At 40.4% G+C, this 18,966-nt stretch overlaps 1 protein-coding gene across 7 annotated transcripts in view; it reads left to right on the forward strand.

Moving 5' to 3' along the window:
- Positions 1-1,530: 1,530 nt before the first annotated feature.
- Positions 1,531-18,966, forward strand: part of SPATA6 (spermatogenesis associated 6) — a 152,722-nt gene continuing 135,286 nt past the window's right edge. For 3 of the 7 annotated variants that reach the window (XM_081485157.1, XM_081485158.1, XM_081485160.1), the window contains exons 1-2: positions 1,531-1,750; positions 18,521-18,645. Coding sequence is in view for 3 of the 7 variants with exons in the window: in XM_081485154.1 (XP_081341280.1) it covers positions 1,700-1,750 (51 nt within the window). In the remaining 4 variants the exon portion in view is untranslated. Of the gene's footprint in view, positions 1,787-18,520; positions 18,646-18,966 lie in introns of all 7 variants that reach the window. The other 4 variants (XM_081485154.1, XM_081485156.1, XM_081485155.1 and 1 more) reach the window with 2 other exon arrangements.

Below are 18,966 nucleotides of genomic sequence, written 5' to 3' on the forward strand. Positions count from 1 at the left end.
AAGGTGGTCTGGTATTCCCATCTCTTTCAGAATTTTCCACAGTTAGTTGTGATCCACACAGTCAAAGGCTTTGGTGTAGTCAATAAAGCAAAAGTAGGTGTTTTTCTAAACTCTCTTGCTTTTTTGATGATCCAGTGGATGTTGGCATCTGTTAGATGCCAGAGATCTCTTCAAGAAAATTAGAAATACCAAGGGACCATTTCATGCAAAGATGAGCACAATAAAGGCCAGAAATGGTATGACCTAGCAGAAGCAAGATAAGAAGAGGTGGCAAGAATACACAGAAGAACTATACAAAAAAGATCTTCATGACTCAGATAACCATGATGGTGTGATCACTCACTTAGAGCCAGACATCCTGGAGTGTGAAGTCAAGTGAGCCTTAGGAATAATCACTTCGAACAAAGCTAGTGAAGGTGATGGAATTCCAGTTGAGCTATTTCAAACCCTAAAAGATGATGCTGTGAAAGTGCTGCATTCAATATACCAGCAAATCTGGAAAACTCAGCAGTGGCCACAGGACTGGAAAAGGTCAGTTTTCATTTCAATCCCCAAAAAAGGCAATGTTAAAGAATGTTCAAACCACTGCACAATTGTACTCATCTCACATGCTAGTAAAGCAATTCTCAAAATTCTCCAAGCCAAGCTTCAACAGTATGTGAACCATGAACTTCCAGTTGTTCAAGCTAGACTTAGAAAAGCTGAGGAACCAGAGATTAAATTTTACCCTAAACATGGTTTTAAAATGATTGGTTTGAGCAAAATCTTAGATTCTTTTATCTTTGACAGTCTATGGCTGAGGTGCTTCACAACTAGATTTATAGGCACTTCATTGACAGTTCAATTTAAAACAATAAACACTGTTGGCACTTCACTGACAGTTCAATTTCAAACAATTTAAAACAATATACTCTGGGAATCATACACAGTGATTAGACATGAATCCTTGAAGGGAAGGGGGATGCAGTAACAAAAAAGTCACAGAATAGGAGATTAGGAAGAGATAGGTGATTTGACTGACAACTATCTTCTCAGGGAGGAACCAGAGTTTTACATGAAAGCTCTTGAGGTCCAGTCTTGGTTATAACTTTGAATTGAACAAGGATCTTCTCCAACCTTGTTTTCTCATGCTGGCTTTGAAAACTATATTGTGAAATTCAAATAAGAAAACGAAAAACCATTATTATTCTTAATAGTTGGAGACGCCACTAGCACAAGTTGCCATTGCCACGCTGGAACTCAGGGCTCTTGAGTCCACCTCCCTGCCCTGCACACTGTCCTATTAATACAGCTATTCTCTTCTTCCTCTGGCTTTGGGCCCATAGTTTGACGTCACAGACGAACTGCCCCGCCCACCCCGCCTCTTCGGCAGCCCCGCCTCCTCTTGCGGCCCCGCCCCTCCCGGCGTTCGCCAAGCCCCGCCCCCAGGTGCTCGTACTCGAGCGGCGGCTCCAGCGCGTTCCCGCCGGGCTCCTCTTCCGGCCCCGCCCCTCCCGGCTGCTATGACAACGAGTCCGCGCCCCGCGCACCGCTGCTGCTCGGGCGGGACCCAGGCTGGACCGCGGGCCCCGGCCTGGGGGCCACAGCCGTCACCGCCGCCGCCACCTCGTCTCCTCCCCGTCCCCGCCCCGCCCTGCGTCTCCTCGCCTCCCTCGGGTCCGCGGCCGGGGTCTGTCCTCGCCGCCCCAACCCCAGCCGGATGCCGAAGGTGAAGGCGTTGCAATGCGCCCTGGCGCTGGAGATCCGCTCTGTGAGTACTGGTCGCGCCCCTACCGCCGCCGCCCGGGTGTCGTGAGCCTCGGAAATTTACTCGGGACCCCGCCTCCGTTCACTTCCGAGAACTCCGGTTCACCTAGAAACTTCCTCCACCCTCCGAGTCATCCCTATGGAGCCCTGACCCCGTGTCACTTGGGTCTTCCTCAGCCTCAAAAATCACGAATGCTCTCCCACTCCAGCCACACAGAGGTCTGATCCCCACCCCTCAGCTCCCCTAACTTCCTCTCAGCTTCCAGTTCGAGTTTCTTCAAATCCTTTATAAACCACTTTTGAAAGTCCTCCTCTCCACATGCTTAACTTTCCAGTGGATTGGGGGTGGGGGCAGAGGTTTCTTTTAAAAATTCCTCTTTTCGGCTCCTGTTCTTTTCGTGAGAGATTATTACTGACCTGAGTTCTCCCCAGTCTTAGGGGGCGGGGACTCGGGGATGGATTTCCTCTCAAATCAGTGCTGGTGGATTCGTTCGGACTGGTTGGCAAGCTTCTGATTAGTGAAGGGGCCTTTCCTCTCAAATCTCCAAAGTGGAATCCCCACACCCCACAACCATCATTGAGCGCAGCAGCTTGCCATCTCCACCGCCCGCCCCCCCAGGGCCACCCCTCAGAAACCATTTCAGGTTCCTGCAGTCCCCAAACTCGCCCAATATTGAGAGGGATCCCTTATCCTTCTCTTCACTCCAAGAAAGGCACCAACTTTAAGAGGAAACTACTCATTCTCTCAACTTGCTGGAGATGACCTGCAACCCTACGGAAGAGATGTCAAAGAAGGCCCTGTCCCCGACCTTGCTGTGGAAACCCAGCTGAGGCAGGGAACTCCCGTGTCCTTCCTTCAGAGAAGGGCCCTGGACCTCTCCAAGCTCTGAGCAAACACCATCCCTCTGAATAATCTCATAGGCCCTTCCAAGGGGTTTTGATCTCCTTCCCCCTCATTCTTTACAGAACCCTCCATTCTCCTCTTAAGATGAAAGCCCCAGTTTCTCTCTTCTAGAGGAAATCCACCCCGAAGTCTTTCCATACCTCTGTTTTAGACCTGTAAGCAGTTTGGAAACACAATTCCTCCTCCTTCAGTCCTTTTTTTTTTTCCTTCTTCTTTAAGTCCTTTTATTTCTCAGTCTTTATTTCTCAGCTCTCCTTTTATTTCTCAGCACACACACAACTGTGTGTGTGTGTATGGGTGTATGGGTGTGTAGTGTGTTTTAATACTTTACATAGCCAGTAACTTCCCTGCGTGCTGCACCAAGGAGCCCTCCCCACTTCCTTCCTGCACACCCTGCAGTCGAGGCTACCCCTGCTCCAACCTCTCTGAAAGCATCCCCTGCTTTCCTGTTTGTCCTTCCTCACATTTCATTGAGGCCAGTGAGGCACAGTCCCTGAAACCTCCAGGGAAATCACAGGACTGTTTTACGTCTTTTGCTGGGTCTTAAGGAAAGGAAGGCCGGGTAGGGCAGAGTGTGAGGCAGGAGTGAAGTTTCTGGTTCTCTTGTTTTATGTTTAAGGCTGCAGAGATTTTACTCCCTGCAATGTCAGAGACTCTGTAGTTTTGGTTTCAGATGCTTTTTTAATCCCACAGCTGCCAGAGTTTGGCAGCCTCTCTGTAACGGAGGATTCATTTGGCAAAAGAATACACAAAGCTTCCTGAACTGCTTGGCAGTTAGTAAAACTCTGGAGTTCATCCTCTCTAGACTTTGTGACTGGCTGCTTCCTCCTCTGCTGACCAATGGAGTTTAGCAGCCTGCCGAGAGAGAGCGGCTGCCTGATGGGCTGGCTGTTGCATCCCTTCCTTGGCCAATCCAGTCTTGCTTAGAGGAAGTATCAGTGCTTTGTGGTAACTGACTACTGCCTGAAGGGGTTGGAGAGAGAAAAGTTATTTCACTAGCCTTTCTCTCCAGTATTATCAGAGGGAAAGTGAATGACTATACAGTGGAACTTTGTTGTTCATCGTGGCTTAAGAAATTATGCATGTGGAAACATGCGTATTTTTTTTCAACAAACATTTGAATCAAGAATTTTACAGTTCTAAGAAATCTTAGCTTTCATTGGATTAGTATTATTTTTTTTTTTTACAGATGAGAAAATAGCATGACTATTTTTAGGGGCAGATCTGCAGCAAGAGGCTAAGATTTCTGACCAGCAAAAGCCCCATTAAATTACTCTGATGCTCAGAAGGAGCAAAAAAAATAAAAACAAAGACTGTTAATAATCATATAGGTTAAACAAGCTTGATTTGGCTTTGATTGAATAGAGGAATTATATGAGCAAAGATATTTTTAACATCTTTTCAATTTCATTTTTTTTCTGTTTAATTCAATTCTTGTACATTTATGGGTTAAAAATCAAAACTGTATAAAATAATACGTTCTGAGAACTCTCACTTCCAGCCCTATTCAAATATATTTTCCATCTATTTTCATCTGCTATAAGAAACCATTTTTATTGATTCTTCTAGTATTTCCTTTTGTAATATAATCTCAATAGGTATACACACACACAGTACACTGCCCCTTCCCATATATATTTTTTACTTTCCTTCCTTTCCTTCATGATAGATAGCATATTACATAAGCTACTCTGCACTTTGCTTTTATACTTTGTATAATGTATCCTGAAGATCACTCAAGATCTAAAAAGGTTGACATCTTCTTTTCCCTCTCAATTTTTTATTGACATTTTTCAAACATACAGAGTTGAGAGAATAGTACAATGAATAACTATATCCCATGACCTCTGTTCATTAGTTGGATATATCTGTACATTTGTGTATGTATAATAATTTTTTTTTTGCTAAAATATGACAGAATTGTTGCTATGAGACTCCTAGTATATGTGTTCTAAAAATAAGGACGTTGTTCTACATAACCTCAATACTATTATCACACCTATGATAATTATCGATGCTTTCTTAGTATCTAGTCCGCTTTCAGGTTTTCCTCCTTGTCACAGAAATGACTCGTATAGTTTGCTTTTCCAAACCAGGATCCAGTCAAAGTTTACATGTTGCATTTGGTTGTTAGATCATTTTAGTGCATTTTAATATAAAGCCGTTCTACTTTTTCATTTACACAATGACTTTTCTTTTGTGGCTTTAGATAAATTCAGATACTATGTATATAACCATTATATATATTATATAACTATTATATAACCATTATTCAGATCAAGGTTTAGAACTCTTGCAGCACCCCAGTAAATTCCCTTGTTCCTCCTTTTAAGCCCTGTACAAAGGGAACACTTACTCTGATTTCTGTCACTCACTACAGATTAGTTTGCCAGTACTTGAGCTTCATAGTAAATGAGCTATATAGTGCATAATATTTCCCGTGAGCTTCTCGTGCTCGTTGTATTTTTGAGACTCATCCATGTTGCTGTGCTTATCAGTAGTTATCCCTTTATACTGTGTAGTAGCTATCATATGGTTATATGGTTATATACGGTATAACCATATATATGGTTATATATATCATAGATATATATGGTTCACACCAGATTTCTATCATATGGTTCACACCAGATTTTGTTGTACACCACAACATGTTTATGCCTTCTCTTTACTGTTGATTATTTGGGTTGTTACCAGGTTGTGACTGTCTTGGATAAAGCTACTATGCACATTCATTCCTGAAAAAGTCTTCTTATGCACATTATGCTATGGAGACCAGACTCGGATACAGAATATCCCATGTTATTGGCTGATTTTTTTTTACCATTGTGGTGACATTTAATTTGCTCTTCTAAACTGGAAATTAGGTGTTTAATTTCTACTTGCTTATTGAAAATGTGGCACTTCATTTTCTTCTCCCCTTTCCATGTTTATTTTTTGTTGCAGTCTTGTATCTGTGGCAGTCTCATCTTTGATACTATGATAATATGAGAGCAAAAATGAGTAAACATGAAAGGTTGTGGTGTATAACACAATATTTTGAGTTGCTCAACAGAACCAAGATTTGAGAGAAAATATATTGCTGGGAAAGAAAGTGTGACTTTTCTCAGGGAATCTTGGGAGAATGATGTAATATGCCAAGTAACTCAATTTTAAAGAGCAGCCAAAAATTATATTTCCTATCACTACACTTTTGATATTTGAGACAAATGTGATATAAAAAAGTATATTTGCTGCTGCTTCTCTCTACCTTCTTCTTATTCAGTAGTGTAGTTTCCATGAGATTTTTTTTTTTAGGGACATAGACAGAGGAAATTGGAGATATGAGAGTAAAGCCCAATGCCTGGGCAGTAAAACCAGCCAATTTGCTTTACCTGAATAGTGTCAGTTTGGGGTTAGTCAGTATTATGTAATTCCCATTTTTTCTTCTCTGTATTTACCTCACCTTGTTACCTCACTCAAATTATTGATAACATTGAAGCAGAGAGATCTAGGTCCTTTTCTATCACTATTCATCTGATCATCTGTGATGGTTATCTGGTTTCCTTACTCACTTATGCTGCAGTTGGTATTTTCCCTGGAATACAGACTTTTTAAAACTTTGCCTGTAAAGTACTTCAGAATTACAGAAAAAGAAAATCTAAATACTGTGATCTTTCCCCACTCTGATTTAATAAATGCTCATTTTACATTTCCTGAAGATTTTTGTTTTTAAGAAAGTGTTACAGATTAGTTTAAGGCCCTTTTGCACCTCTTTCTGAGTCCAGTTTTCCTCCCTCCCTTCCTAGAGGTAACATAATCAATATCCTGAAGTTGGACTGTTTTCTTTTCATTCAGGTTTTTTACGTTTGCTACATATTTGTGTACGCCTACATAATCTGTATACTATTGCTCTGTTTTAAAATCTTACACAAATGGTATAATACTGTAGGTTGTTGTTGTTTAGTTGCCAAGTCGTGTCCAACTTTTTGTGGTCCCATAGACTGCAGGAAATACCGTAGGTGTCCTTCTCCAAATCTGTTTTTCCACTTCACTGTTTCTGAAATTCATCAGTGTTAATTCTTGCAAATCTAGTTCATTTCCTTAATTGTTAACATTTTGTTGTTGTTGTTGTTCAGTTGCTGAGTCATGCCTGATGTTTTTGTGATTCCATGGACTATAGCCCACCTGGCTCCTCTCTCCATGGGATTTCCCAGGCAAGAATACTAGAGTGGATTGCCATTTCCTTCTCCAGGGGATCTTCCCAACCCAGGGATAGAACCCGCATCTCCTGCATTGGCAGGCAGATTCTTTACCGCTGAACTACCTAGGAAGCCCTGATTGTTGCATAATGCTGTATGTTTGCATGAGAGATTTAATTCTTTTTCCCCTATTGATGGACTTTTAACTACCAGTGTTCCTCTTTTTGAATATTACAAATAGCATTGCAGTGAGAATATTCGTACATATCTTGTGTCCATGAATCTGTTGTTCTCAAGGCTAGTACTGTTGCCTAGGGAGAATTCTAAGAAATTTGTTGGGCTACCTTTGTTTGCCATAGTAGTTGCGTTGTGTGTGTGTGAGGTTTCTATTGGTATTAATTGTCTGGTATTCTACATGACTTGAATGTTCCCTTGAATATCTATCTATCTATATATATATGAAAGCCTGTTTATAATGATTAGAGATTAAGAATCTAACTCTGTTTTATGTATAAACACAGACCTTTGTGTGTGTGTGTGGGGGGGGGAGTTTTAAGTACAGTGACTTTTCCAGTGATGCAATTACCATGTAAAGTGAGAAAAGAGTGTACTTTGTTTTGTTTGGAACTCTGTTAAGAGTTTACTTTTTCAGAAAATCATGGCATCACTGGCAGCTCTGCTTAAATTAAGTTGCCAGTAGGTGACACCTAGCATTCAGCGTTTGAAACTGACCAGTTCATGCTGATTCTGTGAATAGATGCAAAGAGTGTATCTTCAAGCGTAGTCCTGTCTCAGCATTTACACATAGAAATATGTAATTATAAAGTATTTCTGTGTTTTTTTTAGTTTTGGCATTGGTTTATTTTTTCAGTTACAGGTATAGGTAAACTGCAAAATGTTAGTTGTAAAAGCAGGATTTTGGATCTTAGAGACATCCAGTGCTCTAGGGTAGAGGTTTAGAAATGAAACTATTGAGTCTTAGGGAATTGTGTTAGTTTCGTAGGGCTTCTATGACAAATCACCATATAACTTGTTGGTTATATGTAATGTAAATTTCAAAGATCTTCACTTTACTTTTTAGTAATGCCTTTTGTTTTCATTTTCTTTGTTCTTTTTGTTGTTGTTGTTGTTGCTGATAAAGAATGCTACCGAGTCCTTAACTTTTTATGGAACTACAGCATATATTTAGAAAGTGTACATATACAAAGTGTATAATTACCACCCAGATGGATAGTTAGAATATTGTCAGCACTCCAGGTTGCTTCCTTGTGCTCCATTCCTTCCGGCTACTCCACCTCCCCTCTTCTCTTCCCAGAGGTAACTACTATCTTGACTTCTATCTCAACGTATTTTGAACTTGTAATGTCAATTTCTCTGTCTCTCTTTCTCTCTCCCTCCTTTCACTCCCTGTCTCCTTCCACTTTTTTATGTGACTTCTTTGTGAGAATTCATCCATGTTGTCATGTGAAGCAATAATTCTTTATCCTTTCTATTGTCTCTTCTCCAACTTTATTGATACATAATTGACACATAGCATTATGTACGTTTAAAGTGTACAGTATGTTGACTTATGTTTATAAATTGCAAAATGATTGCTACCAAAATATTAGCTACTATATCCATCCTGTCACATAGTTGCCATTCTTTTTTGTGTTGAGAACAGTTAAGATTTACTTTCTTAGCAACATTCAAGTATACAGTACAGTATTATTAATTATAGCGGCCATATTGTTTACATTCAGTTCAGTTCAGTTCAGTCGCTCAGTCGTGTCCAACTCTTTGGAACCCCATGAATTGCAGCACGCCAGGCCTCTCTGTCCATCACCAACTCCCGGAGTCTACCCAAACCCATGTTCATCGAGTCGGTGATGCCATCCAACCATCTCATCCTCTGTCGTCCCCTTCTCCTCCCGCCCCCAATCCTACCCAGCATTAGGGTCTTTTCCAATGAGTCAACCCTTCGCATGAGGTGGCCAAAGTATTGGAGTTTCAGCTTCAACATCAGTCCTTCCAATGAACAGCCAGGACTGATCTCCTTTAGGATGGACTGGTTGGATCTCCTTGCAGTCCAAGGGACTCTCAAGAGTCTTCTCCAACACCACAGTTCAAAGGCATCAATTCTGCGGTGCTCAGCTTTCTTCACCATCCAACTCTCACATCCATACATGACCACTGGAAAAACCATAGCCTTGACTAGACGGACTTTTGTTGGCAAAGTAATGTCTCTGCTTTTAAATATGCTATCTAGGTTGGCCATAACCTTCCTTCCAAGGAGTAAGCGTCTTTTAATTTCATGGCTGCAGAAAAGGAAGGACCAGCGGAGGAGGCTATCAGCAGTGATTCTGGAGCCCAAAAAAATAAAGTCTGACACTGTTTCCACTGTTTCCCCATCTATTTCCCATGGAGTGACGGGACCAGATGCCATGATCTTAGTTTTCTGAACGTTGAGCTTTAAGCCAACTTTTTCACTCTCCTCCTTCACCTTCATCAAGAGGCTCTTTAGTTCTTCTTCACTCTTTGCCATAAGGGTGGTGTCATCCGCATATCTGAGGTTATTGATATTTCTCCTGGCAATCTTGATTCCAGCTTTTGTTTCTTCCAGCCCAGCGTTTCTCATGATGTACTCTGCATATAAGTTAAATAAGCAGGGTGACAATATACAGCCTTGACGTACTCCTTTTCCTATTTGGAACCAGTCTGTTGTTCCATGTCCAGTTCTAACTGTTGCTTCCTGACCTGCATACAGCTTTCTCAAGAGACAGGTCAGATGGTCTGGTATGCCCATCTCTTTCAGAATTTTCCACAGTTTATTGTGATCCACACAGTCAAAGGCTTTGGCATAGTCAATAAAGCAGAAATAGATGTTTTTCTGGAACTCTCTTGCTTTTTCGATGATCCAGCGGATATTGGCAATTTGATCTCTCGTTCCTCTGCCTTTTCTAAAACCAGCTTGAACATCTGGAAGTTCATGGTTCACGTATTGATGAAGCCTGGCTTGGAGAATTTTGAGCATTACTTTACTAGCATGTGAGATGAGTGCAATTGTGTGGTAGTTTGAACATTCTTTGGCATTGCCTTTCTCTGGGATTGGAACGAAAACTGACCTTTTCCAGTCCTGTGGCCACTGCTGAGTTTTCCAAATTTGCTGGCATATCAAGTGCAGCACTTTCACAGCATCACCTTTGAGGATTTAAAATAGCTCAACTGGAATTCCATCACCTCCACTAGCTTTGTTCGTAGTGATGCTTTCCAAGGCCCACTTGACTTCACATTCCAGGATGTGTGGCTCTAGGTGAGTGATCACGCCATCGTGATTATCTGGGTCGTGAAGATCTTTTTTGTATAGTTCTTCTGTGTATTCTTGCCATCTCTTCTTAATATCTTCTGCTTCTGTTAGGTCCATACCATTTCTGTCCTTTATCGAGCCTATCTTTACATGAAATGTTCCTTTGGTATCTCTAATTTTCTTGAAGAGACCTCTAGTCTTTCCCAATCTGTTGTTTTCCTCTATTTCTTTGCACTGATCGCTGAGGAAGGCTTTCTTATCTCTCCTTGCTAGTCTTTGGAACTCTGCATTGAGATGGGAATATCTTTCCTTTTCTCCTTTGCTTTTTGCTTCTCTTCTCTTCCCAGCTATCTGTAAGGCCTCCTCAGACAGCCATTTTGCTTTTTTGCATTTCTTTTCCATGGGGATTTTCTTGATCCCTGTCTCCTGTACAATGTCACAAACCTCTGTCCATAGTTCGTCAGGCACTCTGTCTATCAGGTCTAGTCCCTTAAATCTATTTGTCACTTCTACTGTATACTCATAAGGGATTTGATCTAGGTCATACCTGAATGGTCTAGTGGTTTTCCCTACTTTCTTCAATTTAAGTCTGAATTTGGCAATAAGCAGTTCATGATCTGAGCCACAGTCTGCTCCTGGTCTTGTTTTTGCTGACTGTATAGAGCTTCTCCATCTTTGGCTACAAAGAATATAATCATTCTGATTTCGGTGTTGACCATCTGGTGATGTCCACATGTAGAGTCTTCTCTTGTGTTGTTGGAATAGGGTGTTTGCTATTACCAGTGCGTTCTCGTGGCAAAACTCTATTAGCCTTTGCCCTGCTTCATTCTGTACTCCAAGGCCAAACTTGGCTGTTACGCCAGGTGTTTCTTGACTTCCTACTTTTGCATTCCAGTCCCCTATAATGAAAAGGACATCTTTTTTGGGTGTAAGTTCTAGGAGGTCTTGTAGGTCTTCATAGAACCGTTCAACTTCAGCTTCTTCAGCGTTACTGGTCAGGGCATAGACTTGGATTACCGTGATATTGAATGGTTTGCCTTGCAAACGAACAGAGATCATTCTGTCGTTTCTGAGATTGCATCCAAGTACTGCATTTCAGACTCTTTTGTTGACTATGATGGCTACTCCATTTCTTCTAAGGGATTCCTGCCCACAGTAGTAGATATAATGGTCACCTGAGTTAAATTCACCCATTTCAGTCCATCTTAGTTCGCTGATTCCTAGAATGTCTATGTGCACTCCTGTCATCTCCTGTTTGACCACTTCCAGTTTGCCTTGATTCATGGACCTAACATTCCAGGTTGGTATGAAATGTTGCTCTTTCCAGCATTGGACTTTACTTCCATCACTAGTCACATCCACAGCTGGTATTGTTTTTACTGTGTCTCTGTCTCGTCGCTGTTTCTGGAGTTATTTCTCCACTGATCTCCAGTAGCATATTGTGCACCTACCGACCTGGGGAGTTAATCTTTCAGTGTCCTATCTTTTTGCCTTTTCATACTGTTCATGGGGTTCTCAAGGCAAGAATACTGAAGAGGTTTGCCATTCCCTTCTCCAGTGGAGCACATTCTGTCAGACCTCTCCACCATGACCTGTCTGTCTTGGGTGGCCCTACATGGCATGGCTCATAGTTCTCAAGATGGCAGAGTAGAAGGACGTGCACTCATCTTCTCCTGTGAGAACTCCAAAATTACAACTTGCTGCTGAACAACCATCAACAGGAGAATGTTGGATCCCACCAAAAAAGTTACCTCATGTCCAAGGGCAAAGGAGAACCTCCATCAGGACAATAAGAGGGGTGAAATCATGTTCAGAATCAAACCCCATACCTGCCAGAGACACTCGGAGGGTTCAAACAAACGTTGTGTGCACCAGGACCCAGAGACCCCACAGAGACTGAGCCAGAACTGTGTCTGAGTGTCTCCTGCAAAGATATGGGTCAGCAGGGGCTCTGGGTACAGTAGACCTGGGTATGGCATAAGCCCTCTTGGAGAAGGTCACCATTAACCCCACCATAGAGCCGGCAGAACTTACACAGGACTGAAGAAACAGACTCTTGGAGGGCACAAACAAAACCTTGTGCCCACCAGGACCCAGGAGAAAGGAGCAGTGACCCCACAAGAGACTGACCCAGACTTGCCCATGAGTGTTCAGGAGACTCTGGCAGAGGTGTGGATGGGCGGTAGCTTGCTGCAGCGTTGAGGGCATGCAGCAATATTTTCGTGGGACCTTTTGAAGGAGGTTGCCTTATCTTCATTACCTCCACCATAGTTTGGCCTCAGGTGAAACAACAGGGAGGGAACACAGCCCTGGCCATCAGAAAATTGGATTAAAGATTTACTGAGCATGGCCCTGCCCATCAGAACAAGACCCAGTTTCCCCCTCAGTCAGTCTCTCCCATCAAGAAACTTCTATAAGCCTCTTATCCTTCTCCATCAGAGGGCAGTCAGAATGAAAACCACAATCACAGAAAACTAACCAATCTGATCACATGGACCACCAGCCTTGTCTAACTCAGTGACTATACAGTGGAAGTGACAAATAGATTCACAGGATTAGATCTGATAGAGCACCTGAAGAAATATGGACAGAGGCTCGTGACATTGTACAGGAGGCAGTGATCAAGACTATTCCCAAGAAAAAGAAATGCAAAAAGGCAAAATGGTTGTCTGAGGAGGCCTTACAAATAGCTTAGGAAAGAAGAGAAGTGAAAGGCAAAGGAGAAAAGGAAAGATATACCCATCTGAATGCAGAGTTCCAAAGAGTAGTAAGGAGAGATAAGAAAGCCTTTTTCAGTGATCAGTGCAAATAAATAGAGGAAAACAATAGAATGGGAAAGACTAGAGTTTCCTCAAAAACTTAAGAGATACCAAGGGAACATTTCATGCAAAGATGGACACAGTAAAGGATAGAACTGGTATAGACCTATCAGAAGCAGAAGATGTTAAGAAGAGGTCCAAGAATTCACTGAAGAACTATACAAAAAGATCTTAATGACCCAGATAACCCCAATGGTGTGATCACTCACTTAGAGCCAGATATCCTGTAATGTGAAGTCAAATAGATCTTAGGAACCATCACTACCAACAAAACTAGTGGAAGTGAGGGAATTCCAGTTGAGTTATTTCAAATCCTAAAAGATGATGCTGTGAAAGTGCTGCACTCAGTATGCCAGCAAATTTGGAAAACTCAGCAGTGGCCACAGGACTGGAAAAGGTCAGTTTTCATTCCAATCCCAAAGAAAGGCATTGCCCAAGAATACTCAAACTACTGCACACCTGTACTCATCTCACACAATAGCAAAGTAACGCTCAAAATTCTCCAAGCAAGGCTTCAACAGTACATGAACCATGAAGCTGGATTTAGAAAAGACTGGGGAACCAGAGATCAAATTGCCAACATCCATTGGATCACAGAAAAAGCAAGAGAGTTCCAGAAAAGACATCTACTTCTGCTTCATTGACTATACCAAAGCCTTTGTCTGTGTGAGTCACAACAAACTGTGGAAAATTCTTCAAGAGAGGGGTATACCAGATTACCTTACCTGCCTCCTGGGAAATCTGTACGCAGGTCAAGAAGCAACAGTTAGAACTGGACATGGAGTAATGGACTGGTTCCAAATTGGGAAAGGAGTACGTCAAGGCTGTATATTGTTACCCTGCTTTTTTAACTTATATGCAGAGTACAGAATGCAAAATGCCAGGCTGATTGAAGTAGAAGCTGGAATCAAGATTGGAGGGAGAAATATCTGTAACTTCAGATATGCAGATGACACCACTCTTATGGCAGAAAGCAAATAAGAACTAAAGAGCTTCTTGATGAAAGTGAAAGAGGAGAGTGAAAAAGTTGGCTTAAAACTCAACATTCAGAAAACTAAGATGATGGCATGTGGTCCCATCACTTCATGGCAAATAAATGGGGAAACAATGGAAACAGTGAGATACTTTATTTTCTTCGGCTCCAAAATCACTGCAGATGGTGACTACATCATAAAATTAAAGTTCGCTTGCTCCTTGATAGAAAAGCTATGACCAACCTAGACAGCATATTAAAAAGCAGAGACATTACTTTCGCGACAAAGGTTCATCTAGTCAAAGCATGTTTTTTTCAGTAGTCTCGTACAGGTGTGGGGTTTGAACTGTAAAGAAAGCTGAGCACTGAAGAACTGATGCTTTTGAACTGTTGTGTTAGAGAAGACACTTGCAAGTCCCTTGGACTGCAAGCAGATCAAACCAGTGCATTCTGAAGTAAATCAGTCCTGAATATTCATTGGAAGGACTGATGCTGAAGCTGAAGCTCCAATACTATGGCCACTTGATGCGAAGAACTGACTCATTGGAAAAGACCCTGATACTGGGAAAGATTGAAGGTAGGAAGAGAAGGGGACAACAGGGGATGAGAATGTTGGATGGCATCACTGACTCGATGGACATGAGTTTGAGCAAGCTACAGGAGTTGATGGTGGACAGGGAAGCCTGGTGTGCTGCAGTCCGTGGGATCCCAAAGGGTCAGACATGACTGAGACTGAGTGACTGAACTGAACTGATCTTGGAAAACTATTCCTTTTCTCTATGTCCATTCTATTGTTGACGACATTTTCATTTTTTTCCAATTTTGTAATATTAGAAATTGTGCTCCTATGAACATTTCTGTACATGTCCTTGCATATTTTGAATTCAGCAACATTGTTGAAATCTCATATAAATTATTTGGATTTTCTATGTAGAAAATCATGTTTACAGACAAAGTCAGTTTTGACTTCTGTACAATCTTTTTTCTTGTTCTTACTTATGTCTTGACTAGTACAGTGTTAAGTAGTGGGAATAACAGTACATATATATACTTGTCATTTTATTTAAGTTATGCTGAAGTCACAAGTATTAGATTGAATCTTACGAAAATGCTGTCAGTGGATTCGTTTTTGACTTTAAAACGCAATGACAATTTCATATATTTCAACCTAATAAAATATTGGATGTAAGATTTTCATTTATTAAGCTAAGAAAATACCCTTCTATTCCTAATGTTTTTTTTTTTTCCCACAGTGTTTGGCTTATGTGATGTGGAATCTTAGTTCCCTACCAGGGATTGAGTGAGAGTGTATAGTCGTAACCACTGGACTACCACGGAATTCCCCATAATTTTTAAAATATTCTGAGCTTGAATTATACTGAATGGTTTTCCCTAAGTCTAATGTTGTGTTGTTCAGTTGCTCAGTTGTGTCTGAATCTTTGCGACCCCATGGATTGTAGCCCACCAGGCTCCTCTGTCCATGGGATTTTTTTACAGCAAGAGTACTGGAATGGGTTGCCGTTTCCTCCTCCAGGAAAATATTGAATATTTTATAACTTTTATAAAATTTATTTTATACTATTTACTTTGGCTTCTGAGCTATTTGAAGAGTTTGTTTAAATTTCAAGTTATATAGGATTTATATGTGTCTTTTTCTTCCTCCCCTTCCCTCTTCCCCCCTCCCCATGCATGCACATACACATACACACACATTCTGTCTTTTATGATGGTATTTTTTTAAAAAATCATTCATTTATTTAATTGTTTCTGGCTATGCTGGTCTTCGTTGTTGTGCACAGGCTTTCTCTAGTTGTGATGAGTGGAAGCTACTCTCTAGTTGTGGTACACAGGCTTCTCATTTTGGTGGCTTCTCTTGTTGCAGATGACTTCAGTAGTTGCCGCATACGGGCTCTAGAGCACTGGCTCAGTAGTTGTGGCTCATGGGTTTAGTTGCCCTGCACCATGTGGGATCTTCCCAGACCAGGAATTTAACCTGTGTCCCCTGCCTTGGGAGGCAGATGCTTAACCAGTGGACCACTGGCAAAGTCCTAATGTGTTTTAATTTAATTGTGTTGGGAGTATTGAATGAAATTTGGGTAATACTGATTGTTTTTGTTGCAATTTCCAATGTATTGTTATCCAGTTATTGTGTATATATTTATAAATAATCCAGTTATTACAAATGTTCTGTTTTACTTGAAAATGATATATTTATTTGTTGGATGTAGGGTTCTATCTGCCATTATCATATCTTTTATTTCCTCTGAAATATCTTCAAGTCTATATTAAATTTTTTGTCTGCATATAACCTGTACCAGACTGTAATGGAAGTAATAAAATCTTCAGTCTTGATATTAAAATCTTCACTATGATAATATATTTTCACTTTATCCTTGATGCATTCTAGTACACTATGATGTATAGAATTATATATTCATTTCTATTCTGTTTTGCACTGGGTTTGTACTTTCCATCTGAGAATTTATGGATTTCTGCTGTTCTGGGAAATTCTTAGCTTTTATATCTTTCAATATTGTTTTTATGCTGTTCTCTCTTTTCTGCTGACAGTACAATTAGACATATATTGGAACTTTTATATTTTCTTTCTTAAGTACTCTTTGGTGTTGTTAGGTAGTTAGCATAGGAAACAGGAGTCCAAAATGGCAGTGGCTAAAAGACAAGGAAAGGAAAAGCCTGTGAAATTAGAACAAAGGAAGGTCAAAGGAAGGTCCCAGGACCGGAGTGAGGACCTCAGGTAGAACAAACAACACTCCTGGCTAGCCCAATTTACATAGGGCAGGTCCAGGGGGGAGGAAAAACATATAAAAAGAGGAGCCAAAGGGCCAGGGGCCCCTCTCTCTCTCCCCCACGCGTGCGTGCTCTCTGTCTCTCTTTCTCTCTCTTGTCTCTTTTTCTCTCTCTCTCCCACGTGCTGGCGTGCTCCCCCATTCTCTTCTCTTTGTGTCCTTGGGTTGGCATGCCTTCACGCCTCGAGGATGGATTTTCCTGCTATTTTGTAAATGAATTAGAGCTGTAACACGGAGCTGTTAACACTGATCTGTCTAAGAGCTGTAACACTGTCTATCCAAGACCCGAGAGCTGTGATGCTCCGAGGGCTTTAATGTCCGTCACTCCAAATCTTTGTTGTGACGAGACAGAACCGAGGAGAATACACTTGCCTGACAGTATAATATTTATTTCTATATCCTCTTGTTTTGAGATAATTCTGTAGTATTATTTTCTTATTTACTTACAATTTTAAATCTTCTCTATTGAGATTTTTAACTTCATTTACTACATATACCAGGATTTCTCATTTAGCGTCTCTTTTTAAACATATGCCAAATAATTACATTTTTACCTATTTTGATTTCATAATTTTTGTTTTTTATGGAATTTTCTCCCATTATTAGATGAAAGATTCTAAATACTTAACACTATCTTCAGGTTGTGTAAATTTCTTTAATTTTCTTTCATATTCTTTCAGTAATGTTTGTAGTTTTCAGAATACATGTCTTACACTTATTTTCTTAAATTTGTACCTAAGTAGTACATGCCTTAGATTTTAATGATATTATAAATGGTGTTAAATTTTTTAAATGTTGTTTCTAACATATATAAATAAAGTTGATTTTTTGCATATTGAACCTATATCCTTTTATGGTTATTGAGACTTGTTTTATGGCTCATATCATCTGTCTTGATGCATGTTTTCATGTGTACTTGTAAAAAACTGTATATCCTTCTATTGTTGTATAGAGTATTATGTAAATGTCAGTTAGGTCAAATTACTTGAATGCTGTTGTCTATATCTTCTATACCCTTTATGAACTGAACTGAACCAAAGTATCTACTGAATCATTTTCCCTTTGCTTCTTTCAAGATTCTTCATCTTTGTCTTTGAAAAGTCTGATTATGATGTGTGTGATTTGGAGTTACTGGAGTTTGTTGGATTGAATATACAGATTGTTTTTCTTTAAATTTCAGAAGTTTTCATCTATTATTTCAGCTACTGTTCTTTCTACTTGTCCTCTATTTTAGGGGTCCCATTATATCTATGTTACTGTGCTTTATGGTTTCCCACAGGTCTCAGAGACTATTCATTTTTCTTTTCTCTTTCTGTACCTCAGGCTAGATAATCTCAACTGACTACTTTTCAGGTTCATTTATTCTTTCTTCTGTCAGCTTATATCTGCTCTTGAGATTCTCTAGTGAATTTTTCATTTATTATGTACTTTTCAACTCTAAAATTTATATTTTTTTAAGTAACTTCTATCTATCTATTGATATTCCTTATTTGATGAGACATCATTGCCACACTGCCATACTTTTCTTTAGATCTTGAGGTAAGGTTTTCTTTAGTTCTTTGTACGTATTTATAATAGATGGTTTAAAGCTTTTGTTTAGTAAACCCAACTTCTGGGCTTCCTTAAGGACACTTTCTGTTGACTGCCTTGTGCTTCATGTATAGGTCATACTCTTGTTTCTTTACATGTCATAAATTTTGTTGAAAACTCAACATTTTAAATGATATAATGTGAAACTGTGTTAATAAGACTCCCTCTAGTTGTCAGAGTTTATTTTTGCTGTTGTTGTTTTTTGTTTGTTTAGATACTTTCCTGAGCCAAAGTCTGTATTCTGTGTTCTTTGTTGAGTGTCATCATTGAAGTCTCTGCTTAGTTAGCTTTATGGCCCTTTAATGACAAGATTTATACTTCCTTAAATGCCTTGAACCAGTAAGTCCCCCAGCCTTTGCTCAGTATCTCTATTGCATGTTGGGGCATGCTTTCTATGCCCTGCAGGTGGTTTTCAACTCTGTCTTAGTCTTCACTTTCAACATTTCAAAGCCTCAAATCAGTCAGAGGTGAGAGATTGGGGCCTCCTTAGGTAATTTTCAGATACATACACATCCCTGCACGTGTGCATGATCTTCTCAATTGCCAAGAATATCATAGCTTGTCAAAGACACCCTGCCTAGCACATACACACACAGAAACACACACACACACACACACACACACAGTTCTCCAGCTTTGCCTTTTAAATGTTTTGATCAC

The sequence above is a fragment of the Giraffa tippelskirchi genome, chromosome 5, assembly GCF_054371585.1.
Source record: "Giraffa tippelskirchi isolate mGirTip1 chromosome 5, T2T-mGirTip1v1.2.pri, whole genome shotgun sequence".
Taxonomy (NCBI): Eukaryota; Metazoa; Chordata; class Mammalia; order Artiodactyla; family Giraffidae; genus Giraffa; species Giraffa tippelskirchi.